Here is a 14,395-nt window from a genome sequence, read left to right as displayed (position 1 = left end):
CTCGAAGTTCCTCCTGCACCTGAACGAACAAATACAAATCGCAGTTTGAACAAACAAAAAGATGTGAAAGAGCCCAATTCAGTACTCACGGTGTTCTGGTGTTCAGGGCTCATGCAGAGAGAGGCGTCTCAAAACGCTTGAACACGGAATTTGCTTCTTCGTGCTCTTCTGCCGACAAATACATACAAAATATGTCAAAATATCCGCCTTGGAAAGTATGATCGAAAAAACTGTTAGTTATTTCTTAAGTGAAAGTAAACAGTTGAGGAAAAAAAATATTTTGGATGCGTTCATCGCTCTTAAAGTGACCGCGCCTAATTTAGCAACTAGCTGCTGTAATGTTAATCCAAGAAAATGAAACAAAATCACTCACTGCTCTTGACTGAATTACTTTGTAGTTTTATAAAGAATTTATGCAACCAAAAATTATTCAGACAGCAGATATAATATATATATATATATATATATATATATATATATATATTTTTTTTTTTTTACTAGAAGGTACAGGGCACTGTAATACATTTATGTAAATGAGTAGGCTATAGCAAAATTAAGCGAACTGTGACATATTATACCCAAAGAATCCTCATACAGTGAACTACTAGTGAAATTGATAAAAATTTTATATATATAAAAAATTAGGACCAAAAATTATACCTTACAAACAGCACCTTATAAAGCACCATGTATTGCTTATGTGTTTTTTTTTTCTTCTTCTTCTTTTCTGTATTGCTAATGCAACCTCACACCACAGTCTGAACAAAATGGAGCATTGCTTGGTAATTGGTCAACAAAGTATTGATAGTTGTGTAAATATTGTCATAAAAACAGTTGTCTGTAATTTTGGTTGATTGTAATGCATTAAATACATTCCTATCAAAGATAAGACATTATCAAGACAAATTTGTTCTGACACAGTTTATCTCTAAGTTCTTGTCATATTTTATAACCATTTTAAAAGCAATAGCAAATAAAACTGTAATAAAGTGAGAAATGTTGAAGGTGTCTGAATAAATTTTGGTTTGATTGTATATTTCATTTTACATTGTAGACATTGTAATGCTATTTTACATTTAATTATTCGGTTTCTGTACCTGGACACCTACTTGACCAAACTTGAAAAAAACTTAGACATTGTTTAAATAGCACAAATAAATAAAAATGAACAAACATACAAATTAAACGATTTCAAAAAGGGCCCACTGGTACAACCTTCACCGGGGCCCCGCAAACCCCGCGGCCCTGTGCACACCTGCCTGGATACAGTTACACTGTCAGGTGGAACCGAAGCGCCTCGTGTTGTCTGCCTTCATTCCGCTGCTCGCGTTCACCTTGAGACTGCAGACAGGTATTTTGGGGAAAACTGTTTTAACAATGCCGGACTGGATCCGAGCTTTTAAGATTGCTGGTCCAAATGAATGACTGTACGCCATGGATACCGCGCGAGAAGAAAACGCGCAGGGGAGCGAGGATGATGCGGCCCAAGAAGACGCCACAAGTGTGAGTAATTCATGCTGCTGGACCCCTTCAAAATCACTATGATAACCATAGCTTCCGACAAAATAACACGAGTCTCTTTAGTTTATGTTATTATTGCGAAATCACAATATAGAATAGTGTGGGATATCCTTCAAATAGCCTAAAGAAGAAAAGTATAGCCTAAATATTGTATCATGTTTTTGGATTGCACATTGATTTTTTTAAATTATATTTTCAGTATAATAAAAGTAACTGTAACTACGTTATTTTATCGTAAACTGCAGTCACCGTGGTCCTTTCTGTGAGGGGTAAAGCATTTGATCTCTGCTGAAATTATGAATTTAGAGACGTCGGCTATAAAGTTTGATATTTGTTAGATAAACTTGAAAAAATTAATTTGATTATGAGAATAAATAATTGCATACAAGTTCGTTTATCTAACGTTATCATCTCATATTATAATATATTTTATAACATATTCCTCACTATACCTCCTAGGCGAAAGATAGGGACCGTATGTAAAGTGGGTTCTGAACATTGATAAATGTTCAATGACTCTGTCATTTAAAGTGTACACAAATTTACACAAAGAAAAGCACCAAAATGCATGAAACTGAAATATTTGTTTGTATTTGTGCACATCTTAACTTTCCTCTTCTTAATTAAGGGAGACAGAACCATTACACGTTTTTCTGCCCTTATCGTTTGGCCTATATTTCGTAGACGGCCCCTATGTAACTTAACGTTTTTGAGCTTAGACTAAAATTTAGAGAGGCGAACATGAAATTTACTTGATGTCAAATAAAACACATTTCGCGGTTGTCTGAAAAATATCAAGTATTGGAAAGACTTTTAACCCACGTTATCTCATTGTAAATTAAATACAGCGAACGAGATGGGATGACATCGCGTAAATAATGTATGACTGGACAACCACAACGAATGCAACTCTCATGGTGATGGTCTCAAAACACAACTGACCAGTGCAGACTGAAGACTCTTGTCCTTTTGTTACACTCTAACTTAGCCTTCAGAAATGTTTGTTTATCTTTAATGAAATTTAGCCTAATTAAAAAGTGATATCCAGTAAATCAGTTGGTAATAACACAGTAGGTTACTTTGGTATTTATGAGTTATCATTAATTAGTGTAACCTGTTGCAATGTTCTTCAAAAAATACCCTGGTGTTACCATGAAAAAAAAAACTTTACAATTGAACTTTACATTTGAATATGGGATAATTTGATTGTATTAAAAAAAAAAGAAATAATGAAAATATAGTAGTAAGCATTTGGAGTTTATCAAAAAAGTTGATAAACAAAAAAAAGGCAAAAACGCATTTTGGATTTAGGTTTTAGGACAAGTTTGATGAAAGGTCAGGTCAGAAAAGTTAATCATGATCCACTTCAAATATGGACTAGTGTAGTTTAGACATGAAATGTCCATATTATATTCTAGAAAACCCTGGCCTAAATGCATCTATCAGGCTGCATAGATAGAGATTGCAGAAATTGGTTTTGTGTTTTATTGTGAGGGAAATGACTGGGGCAGTTGCCTTTAGGTCATTGTGAGCTCAGAGTGAGGTGGATTTTGTAACCCATCTCTCTCAGAATTACTGAGTGACTTTACCATGTAACTCTAACCACTCATTGCAATAACATCTGTTTGTGATAAGGCCACAACACACACCTTATATCCAAAACTGAAGCCACTAATTTCCCACTTATTTTTCATGTGAACCCTTAAAAATACATCAACATAGATGTCTTACTCAAGAAAAGTGAAAGACGTTGAGTCCTGAAATGACAACAGCGCTTTGGTAGCGTAATGTTTGATATCTTCATGACTCTTTCGTTGTGTAATAAAACTATCAGAGAGTTACTGTATAACAATACTCATGCAAATCACCATAATCCAGATCATCACACTGTTGATTCTCCATTAACAGCAGATGGCCTTTTTTGTGCTAGTGTTACCTCAGATCAGAATGTGATACATACCTGTGGTTTCAGGTAGCTGATGTGTCCGTGGAAGTGGCTACGGTGGACGCAACTCTTAATAAACTATGCAGAAGATACAACAGACGCAGAAGAAGAGCAAAAAAGATAAAGAAGAAAAACCCGATACTGGATCTACAGAATCTAGCCATCCTCATCACAGTGGTGGTGTTTGTCATTGTGGTGATAATGTGGTCGCTTCTGTGGGTTTTTATATGTAAGCTAAACACAAACACTAATATACTGTTCATACCCTTGTGAAAAAGAAGTGTGCTTAATTGTACTGAATGTGCACTTGTAGTGTGCTTCAAATTTTGTACGTTTATATATTAAACTAAACTACTTGATAATATCATATTTAAGAAGTAAAAGGCCACTTAAGAGTTCTTAAAGAAACTTTCATGACTGTTACTTAAAACCGTTTTTAAAAAGTGTGCTTTGTAAGGATGTCAAAATAAGGGTTTTAATTTAAAGCACGTTTTCAGTCATCATGTATTAATAATTATATGTCATGTATTAAATAAGTATACTTATTTAAATTTTCACTTAATTATAATTTTAACTGTTGATTATTTTAATAATTATAATAATATGTATCATTACTGATAAGCATTTAAAGTTAATATATATTTTAAATGTATTCATTTCAAATTCATCATTACCATCCATCATATACATTACATGGAAGTTTCAGTAGAAATAACATTAAAGCATATTTTAATTTAGCATTGCTTGTTGTCCGTACATTTCTTTGATCATTTTTCAAACAAATGAAATTTGGTTTAAAGTACTGTTTTCCTGCAATAAGGACTCTGTTTAAAAGTGTATTTTCACTAGGGTATTCAAAATAATATCCGCAGTTTAACTGTCATTTAACCGAAATGCGCACTATGTTTTGTAGTCCGGAGAGAGAGCAACAGTGGTGTGTATTTTGCTGGTATGTTCCGTGTTGCCAATGTGGAGTTTATACCAGAGTACCGGCATGCTGACTCCAGTGAGTTTGTGTCCATGGCAAACCGCATTCAACATGTGGTGAGTGACACAGCATTAATATGTCATAAGAATAAATGGCCTTAAAAATCATTAAAACCCTCGCCTTAATATTTGAATCCAATAAGATAACCAGCGTATACCGAACATCTTCAGTGTCCAGACTCTACAAACAAACCATCATCTCTGATCTGAGGTACAGTCACTCCAGTATTACGCTGCTAGTTTATATTTTCAATAAAGTATCTATTGAAAGACTGCACTACTTGATTTGCTATTTTGACATTTTTCATTTGGAAGTTCACTTTTAAAGTAAACATGAAGTCACTATTTATTTTCAGTAATAATATTTAAATATTATTTCAGTAAATAATGCTATAATCTCTGACCTCACGTCTTCAGTAATAACAATCAAGGTGGTGTACTGGTGCATTTCTGGATGATCTTCGTGGTGCCGCATCTGAAGACTCCATCAGTGTGTGAGGACTGTGTGAGTGCCATCCTCAAAGACTCTGTGCACATGAGTCTGCAGAACCGCTCTTCAGTGGGCTTCCTGCAGGGCCTTCCTGTGGACATCGACTCCATTCTTGTTAATGGTAATCCTTATTTACATGGTTATATTTTGTGCATATATTCCTTGTTCATTTTTTTGTGAATAATTTTAGCTTAAAAAAATATTTACATTTTCAGTTTCTTTTTCCTTGTTTTCCCAGTTGCTTTGCGCTCAGATTACTCATCAACAGCTGTGGGTGAGTCAGTCACAACTGATAAATACATAAACATGACAAACCTAGGTTGTGCACAATTCAGAACTGCTTTTTAAATTCTAGTTTATTTCAGAACTTGACTTGGATTTACAATTAAGGTAGCAGAAAGAATGCAAAATTGCAGTTTGAATTTTAAAAAACGGAACGTACACTACCGTTGAAGTTAGGAGTCGGTCAGTATATTTGTAACTCAATTTTATGAGTCCTTTTTTACTGAAGAAACGTATTGAAACAAAAAAAAAAAAACGTACATGGTTCATGTATATATTTTTTTTATTAAATGTCATTTCATTTTTAGAATGCTAATTTATCCAAGTCTTTAAAATGGCATCTTGGATGTCGAAATTTATTTTTTATTAAAAAAAAAACAATTATATATAAAGTTAAATAGATGTAATACTTTAATTTAATTTAATTTAATTTAATTTAATTTAATTTAATTTAATTTAATTTAATTTAATTTAATTTAATTTAATTTAATTTAATTTAATTTAATTTAATTATTTGAATGTTTAGAAATTTAAATTGTTATTCTTAACTTTCTATATCTAAATCAAACAAAGTCTTTGTGAATGTCTATTTTTATTAACAGAACCTTGTACTGTGTTATTGCAGTCCTGTGTATGATGGGTGCTTTTATCATCTCTCTGTGTGTCCAGGCTCTCAGTGTGTGGATAAGCTGTACGCAGGTGTTCCTGACGTGAGTATTCCCCTCAATGTGTTCTCTTCATGGGGAGGATTGAGCTGCTACATCAAACTGACAAGTGCTCCAGGCTCTGTCATCCGTCTCACTGTGAAAAGCTTTCGCATTGACCCTAGTGACTGCGTCTATGATGCCCTCACCGTGTATGACTCTCTACTTCCCATGAGAGGCATGATTCTGTACAGGTAGAGTATGCTTTATTATTATATGACTATGGATATATAACTTTTAAGATTTCATCTTCATGTAGATGTTTTGCAACACATTTAAATGCTCCAGAACAGAAAAACAGGTAGACAAATTAATTGACAAAAAAACACTGAGATGATCAGTTTCATTTTGATGCATTCTTTTTAAAGGTTTTGTGAATCAGTGTCAGCCCCGATCTCATTGGTCTCCACCTCCAATGTCATGCTGCTCTCCTTCAGACTCACTCAAGGCAATAAGATCTTCCGAGGACACTTCCAGGCTCTCATGGAAGAGCGTGAGTCCCTTGACTAAAGTATCTGTATGATTGTATGGCTGATTGTGATCCTGAGGCCCTTTCATCTTTCCCATACACAGAGTGTATGAATATGATAGCATTATCTGCTGGCCCAGGTGATGCTGGAGTAATAACTAGTCCATTCTTCCCCAGCCTGTTGCCCCGTCAGTGCTCCTGCACCTGGATGTTTCAGGTACTGCACCCAATCAAAAGCTTTTTTTAATGTGTTGCAATATTATCCACAGCATCCATGTGACAAATGGGTTTTTTTTTGTCGGGTGTTTATGTGTCAGATGCCCAGCGGTGCTCTTGGTGTGGCTCTCAGGTTCCAGAACTACATGCTAAAACTAAAAGACTTGCAAAACTGTGAACACGGCTGGTGGAAAGTCAATGAGATTATGTAAGTGATATTTCAGTGGAAATAATCTTTAGATTTTTTTTGTTAAAGAACATTTAATGTAGTTATACCATATATTTTTTAGAATAGTTCACACACACACACACACACACACACACACACACACACACACACACACACACACACACATTCAAATTGCCTATTGCTTATTATCATTATTTACTCACCCATTTTACTTTTTACTGCTCTGTGAAAGCAAAAAAAAAAATCTTTTAAAGATCTCTTTTCCATACAACAATAGTTTACACTGGGCAAACACCAAAAAAGACCCATAAAAATGTTCCATACAACCCAAATGTTTTGCCACAGAAGATGGTCAAACAGATTTGGAACAACATTATGGTGGGTAAATAGTGACAGATGTTGCTTTTGTTATATGTTCCTTTAATGTTGATAGTACAGTAAGTCCTATTTATCAGGTTATAGACTGATTCTAAACATTTTGAGCTGGTATAGAAATAAATGCAACTGATTTACAGATACTGTGGAAATTACATTGACTATTCAACCGTCTTCCGTATTCCTGCGCAAAACCCTGAAGTGGTTTTCCGCTGCAGCTCACGAATTGCTGACCAGTCCTTCAATGCCACTTACAGCAGCTACAACACCAGCCAGCGTAAGAACAATGCTGCCAAAACAGAGGAAATGCAGAACAATTTCAATTGTCATTTTTCATCAGTAGTACATTCTCACTTACGAGCAGAGGAATAATATGTTATGTCACTAAAATGACTCATGCAACCGAATGTTCTAACTGATTGTTGTTTTTTTCAAGCATGTCCAGAGGGTCACTTCCTGTGCTCCACAGGTCTGTGCGTGGAGAAGTTCAGGCGCTGTGATGGACTGGATGACTGTCAGGATGAAAGCGATGAGATGTTTTGTTGTATGTTAACCACCAAATCACGTAAACCCAGTAGTTCTACAATAGCAAAACTATCAAAATTTTGTCAAAATTCACCATTTTATTAGCAGTTATCTTTATTCAACAGCGAAACCCCCTAAAATCTGTGGAGGTTTATCCCCTTTGCACCCATTATACATCTGTAATGGAGAGATGGACTGTTCCAGTGGTAAAGATGAGATCAACTGTACTCAGGGTAATGTGAGAACTATTTAAAAAGTCCCACTTTGAGATGTGTTAATTGCAGTGTTGGGGGTAATGCATTACAAGTAACGCGAGTTACGTAATCAGATTACTTTTTTCAAGTAACTAGTAAAGTAACGCATTACTTTTTAATTTACTTTTTCAAAAAAGTAACGCCAGTTACTTTGTATTCCCATTTTTTGACTGACAAGCTTCCTGTTCCCATATTGGGAGAAATCGGAAGTATGGAGGCGTTGTGTGCACTGTGTGAACATGTTACTGTAGTTCTAGACTAAATGTGAATGTGCATTAATTCATCCCACTCACAAAAAAAACAAAAAACAAAACAGATTTAGTATTCATCAAAATTAATCAAAACAGTGAAATGCAAACTCAGAATATGACGCAAACCTGCTATAACTAAATATATTAAATAACACAAATATATCTATTCCCATTTTATTAACAGTGTCTTTGCAGTTCAGTTCAACCATACTAATAATTAAAAAATGACTTTAGATAAACTAACGATTGTGCTTCATTGTTTTTTTTTTTATTGCTGAAGAGTGTTGAACCCTCTTCTCCTGTGTTCTACTGTACAGACATGAATTTACTTTTCCTTCAGCCTGAGGTTTATTCATTACACTTTTTGGTGTGAAAGGGCTTTTACATTTGCTATGAATAGAACTTCTTATATTAAAAACAATCAAGCCCTGCTCATATTTAAAAAGTAACGTGAAAGTAACGCAAAAGTAATGTAACACATTACTTTCCATAAAAAGTAACTAAGTAACGTATTTAGTTACTTTTTTAGGGAGTAACGCAATATTGTAAGGCATTACTTTTAAAAGTAACTTTCCCCAACACTGGTTAATTGTATGTACAGTGATTTATGTGTTGGCTGTGCAGAGACTAGCTGTTCTGGAGTCAGTTACCAATGTGGCAATGGAGCCTGCATTCTTAAGAAAAATGCTAAATGTGACGGCTTACACGACTGCTATGACCGCAGTGATGAGAAGGACTGTGGTGAGTTTTACTATGGTAACATCCGTAAACATTGTGTTACTCATCAAATTGGTTTGTAGATCTATAAAAGAGACAGAACTGATTTTTCATAGTTTAAAAACCATTCATGTCTGTTTTAGGGAATTTTAGTCATATTCTTGAATTCCACTATTATTATTAAACTCTCGTATGAGCTAAACAATAAAAAGTATGGTAACTTCAAATTTCACGATTTAAAATAATCAAAATTAATTATAAAACTGAACACAAGAAAATGTACAGAAAAAATTCAGAAAAAAACCCCCATGCAAAATCATCTGAATTGCAATCAAAATTAAAGCGTTAAGGGGCCCTCACAACTGGGCTCACCGCCACCCGGTGGCTTTAGGAAAACAGCAAATGGTAAGCAATATGCATTTTAAGTGGTAAATATAGGAGGAATATGTCATTTATATGTGCCAAACTTCCTGCTGCCAGCGGGTGCCACTATCACTATAACAGAATATTGGCATGTAGATGTCTTCAAGCCAGGACTTTGGTCAAAAATATGAAGTTTGGTGCAGATTGAACATGGTACGTTTGAGTTATGCTGGGTAAACACTAAAATATTTTTTAGATCTTATAAGACCACAAACATGAGGACAAAAAAATCCTAGATTTAACCATTTTGCTCCTAAAGTGTGTGGTGTGCCTCAATGTTCCCCCCCACACATCGTAAATATTCAACATTCAACAATGGCCCAAAATCCGCCCGATTATCTTGTGGTGTGTATCCAGCGTCAGTGTATAACATGACATATTCTGCTGCCAACAGGTGGCGGTATGATTATAACTGTATGTTGGTCTTTAGATGTCTTCAGGCCAAGACTCCTGACAAACCTGTAAAGTCTTGTACAGACTGGGCATTGCATGTTTAAGTTAGTGTAAAACAAGTAATTTCCTGTTGCCAGCAGGTGGCGGTATGATTATAACAGAATATTGGACATTAGAAGTGTTCAGGCCAGGACTCTTATGGAACGTGTGAAGTTTGGGGCAGATCAGACTTTGTATGGCTGAATTACAACAACTTATTTTTTCATGGCGAGACATGGAAATTGGTCAGGCCACTAAGGACATACCCTTTAACGAAAACTCAAGATCTTCGCAATTTCACATTGCAAAGGCCTTTAGAGTAGATTGACCAAATACAATGTTGATGTCATTTAATATCTAGGAGTTTGATAGAGCGTAAATCATGCCATTTCCTGTCACCAGCTGATGGCGCTATGACTGTAACTGTATATAGGCACGGGCATGTGTTCAGGAAAGGACAGGATCAAACCTGTCAAACGTGGCAGTACAGACATTGTCTGCATGAATTATAAAACATCCTATTTCATGACGAAACATACAAATTTGTCAGGCAGACACAGACATGTCCTTCAATCAAAACTTAAGATCTTTTCAATTTAACATCACAAAGGGCTTTAAATTACACTGACAAAATTTGGTGTTGATCTATTTAAATCTCTAGGAGTTAAAATACCACGCATGAAAATGGCAAAAATGGCACAAAACTTGCAGAGAAAATTCAAAATAACAGACTTGCTGTTGGGTTTTGGATTACTTACCAGAATACTTTTTTGTAGGTATCGGTGTGTTACATGTGTCTTTCGATTTTTGTACATCTATGTGAAACATAGCTAGAGAGGTACTTGTTGAAATTTTATAGGCGGCACTATTGAGCCATTTTGCCACACCCACTCCAAAAGTAAATTTAAGATCACCCATTTTTACGTATTACTGGCTAGCCATTCATCCAAAAATAGCTATCTGGTTCCCATGATGATATAGCTGCTATCATTATGATCTGTTGACCTATTTGCAATGGTCGACTTGAAATTTGTATTTGGTAATTGGTGTGTGTAAATCTGTGTGTGTGTTATAGATGAATCAGAGGACGATTACAGGAGTCAAACTGAGCTTTGATCATGCTTCATTCTCTTCCTGAACACGTTTGATTTTAATGGCATTGGCTCAACAGAGCACTTATCATGACTGAGCAGTTTATGCACATACAATACTTCTGGTCAAAAGTTTGGAATAATTTTTGGTACAAATAGCCTAGTGATTAGCATGCTGCCATATAGTCCTGTTGCGATTCGTGTGTCCTGAGTTCAAGTCCCAGCTCACAGACCTTTGTTAATCTTTCCTTTCTTTATTGAATAGCATAAGATATATATATATATATTTTAATAAAAAATCATAATTATTTAAAACTTTTGAATAGTGTGTACACACACCTATATCAGTCACACATTTTTACATTGCTACATATCGTGTCATTCATTTTGTATGCTTGTACACCAATGCAAAGTATATAATCTTCTTGTGTCTGATGTTTCCATATAATTTGTAGCCTGTGGCAATCCCACCGCTTCAAAGCGTGTTTCTGACAGTGCAGCCACACAGCAGCGTATTGTGGGCGGGATCAATGCACTGGAGGGGGAGTGGCCATGGCAGGTCAGCATGCATTTTTCTGGTCAGATGTACTGCGGAGCATCTGTCCTCTCCGATGAGTGGCTCATTTCAGCAGCGCACTGTTTCAGCAAAGAAAGGTGAGAAATGTCAGGTAGACCTACAGTATAAATTACTGAATATCAATGTTTAATACCTTTTTTGTTAGCAGCAATGAGCTGGACTTAATGGAGTTTGAGCATGTGTTATTTTTGACGCTTTCAGGTTGGCAGATCCACGTATGTGGATGGCTCATCTAGGCATGCTAAACCAGGGCAGTGCCAAGCATGTGGCCGAGATCCGTCGATTTGTTGTGCATGAATACTATAATGCGAGAAATTTTGACTATGACATCGCACTTGTGCAGTTGAAGAAGGCCTGGCCCAGTAGTTTGGAAAAATATATCCAGCCTATCTGTCTGCCGGCCCCTTCACAGACATTCACTGAGGGACACCGCTGTTGGGTCACCGGCTGGGGCTACCGTTCTGAGCAGGGTAAAGAGCTAAAAAACACTGACAAGTGATGGAACAGTAACATTTAATGTTTTGGGGTCAGTAAGATTATTTTATGCTTTTGAAAGTAGTTTCCCATGCTTACCAAGGCTGCATTTATCTGATCAAAAGTACAGTAATATTGTGAAGTATTATTACCATTAATTTTTTTTTCTATTTTAATACATAAAATGTAATTTATTCCTGTGATGATACAGACAAATGTTCTGTAACAGTGTCACATGATCCTTCAGAAATCATTCTAATATGCTGATTTGTTGCTCACGAGACTTATTGTCAATGTTTTCATAACAGCTGTCCAGATTAATATTTTTGTGAAAACTATTATATATTTTTGATGAGTATAAAGTTCAAAATAACCGCATTTGTTTGCATTTAGATTTTTTTTTAAACATAGTTGCTGAATAAAAGTATTAATTTCTTAAAAAATAAATAAATAAAAAACACTTACAGAACCCCAACTTTTAAACGGAACTCAATCTAGAAAGAGAGTCGGTTTCTCGTTTATATGTCTCTTAGTGTCTTTTTTTTTTTTTTTTTTTTACAATATATAGAAATATAATTTTTCCCTCTGTTTATACAGATAAGATTCTACCCACTGTATTGCAGAAGGCAGAAGTAAGCATTATAAGCCAGAGTGAATGCAAGAGAAGCTATGGTGCTGTATCACCCCGCATGCTGTGTGCTGGTGTGCCCTCAGGAGAGCAGGATGCCTGCCGGGTGAGGGGAGATAACAACTGTTGGACTGGTTCCTGCTTTATGAACCGAACATAAACTTAGTGTCTCATTTCAGAGCATTATTAAAGGACTGTTCTTTCTCTGTGATGAAAGTGAGCTGTCTCTTTGGATTTTTACAACCAATTTTTGATTTCAGGGAGACTCAGGTGGTCCTCTGTCCTGTCAAGCCCACTCAGGTGACCGCTGGTTTCTGACAGGTGTTGTGAGCTGGGGTTCCGGCTGTGGCAGACCCAACCTTCCCGGAGTTTACACCAGAGTGGCCAAGTTCGTCGACTGGATCCAAAGACATATTCAAAACTTGTGAAATGCACAGCCAATAAATCCACCTTACAATGAATTATGTATTTCATACACTCGAAACAAGCCATTGTCATCTCAACTGTTCCACAGCAAATAGGCTATGTGTTACTTAATGGTCTGTCAATCATGTAACACCATTATAATACATTTGTCTTGAATAATACATTACTTGTAGTCTTTTTTTCAGCAATTACAAATAATTCCTGCCAAATAAAAAACAAGTTAACATTTATACTAGCCTATATAGTATGTACATATTAAACCTTTTTAAATGATTAAAAAAGGCATTTATTAGCTGGTCTTAGTTGGATTGCAGGCTGGTTTTAGAGGGATTTTGACCACTTTTATTATTATTTTATTTTTTTAGCTGGCCATCTTCACCATAGCCAGGTTGGGAGGCCAACTATAACCATCTACTTTCAACTTAAACCAACTAAGACCAGCCAACCTTCATAGGTTAGTTTTACCGATCTCAGCATGGTTAATATAATATTAATATAATAATAAATAATAAGTATTATTAAAAACAGTTTCATTGTACAAATTTCTGGAATACTTATATCAGATAGGTCAGTTGCAGCAGCTTATGTGGGTTAAAATATTTTGTATAATACCAAAGTCCCTTTAAGGCAAGTCATGTCACCCTGGATCCCAAGACCGGTTTTCCACTGAAGCTAAGCAGGGCTGAGTCTGGTCAGTACCTGGATGGGAGACCTCCTGGGAAAACTAGGTTGCTGCTGGAAGAGGTGTTGGTAAGGCCAACAGGGGGTGGTCTTGTGTTGGTCCTGGCGCCCCAGTGTAGTGATGGGGACACTATACTGTCAACAAGCACCGTCCTTTGGATGAGACGTTAAACCGAGGTCCTGACTCTCTGTGGTCATTAAAAATCCCACGATGTATTTTGAAAAGAGTAGAGGTGTCCTGGCTAAATTTACCCATTGGCTTCTGATCATCATGACCTCCTAACAATCCCCATATCCGCTGATTGGCTTCAGTAAGCTGGTGTGTGGTGGGCGTTCTGGCGCACTATGGCTGCAGTCGCCAGGTGGATGCTGCACACTGGTGGTGGACGAGGAGATACCCCCTGACAATGTAAAGTGCTTTGAGTGCCTAGAAAAGCGCTATATAAATGTAATGAATTATTATTATTATTATTATGTCTCTAGGACATGAGTGCAGCTCCTTTCACTATGGGGAAACATTAAATTCTCCCAAACTGTTCACTAAGATTACCATAAAATTTCATATTTGAAATAACCATTGAAATCTAACAACAACTGTGTCATAAATGTTTCTTTTCTCAAATAACTTTATAAAAAGCGTATTTATTCAGACAAATTTAGCTAGACATGTTACTTTGTAGCTAAATATGAACGGCGAGCCGAGCTGAGCCAGATAACGAACGAAAGATTAACTCATT

At 36.0% G+C, this 14,395-nt stretch overlaps 1 protein-coding gene across 1 annotated transcript; it reads left to right on the top strand.

Annotated features, from left to right (window-relative positions):
• Window positions 1-1,260: 1,260 nt before the first annotated feature.
• On the top strand, window positions 1,261-13,132 carry tmprss7 (transmembrane serine protease 7). Its single transcript, XM_059524694.1, has 18 exons — window positions 1,261-1,503; window positions 3,494-3,695; window positions 4,380-4,510; window positions 4,597-4,664; window positions 4,871-5,064; window positions 5,182-5,217; window positions 5,895-6,123; window positions 6,298-6,422; window positions 6,503-6,615; window positions 6,716-6,822; window positions 7,320-7,456; window positions 7,616-7,723; window positions 7,830-7,937; window positions 8,834-8,950; window positions 11,328-11,526; window positions 11,651-11,919; window positions 12,521-12,657; window positions 12,812-13,132. Exons 1-18 carry the CDS (start codon window positions 1,435-1,437, stop codon window positions 12,977-12,979), a joined length of 2,517 nt encoding a protein of 838 aa, XP_059380677.1. The 5' UTR covers window positions 1,261-1,434; the 3' UTR covers window positions 12,980-13,132.
• The last annotated feature ends 1,263 nt before the right edge of the window (window positions 13,133-14,395 follow it).

Source organism: Carassius carassius, chromosome 35, assembly GCF_963082965.1.
Source record: "Carassius carassius chromosome 35, fCarCar2.1, whole genome shotgun sequence".
Taxonomy (NCBI): domain Eukaryota; kingdom Metazoa; phylum Chordata; class Actinopteri; order Cypriniformes; family Cyprinidae; genus Carassius; species Carassius carassius.
This window is presented reverse-complemented; position numbering and strand designations above follow the sequence as displayed.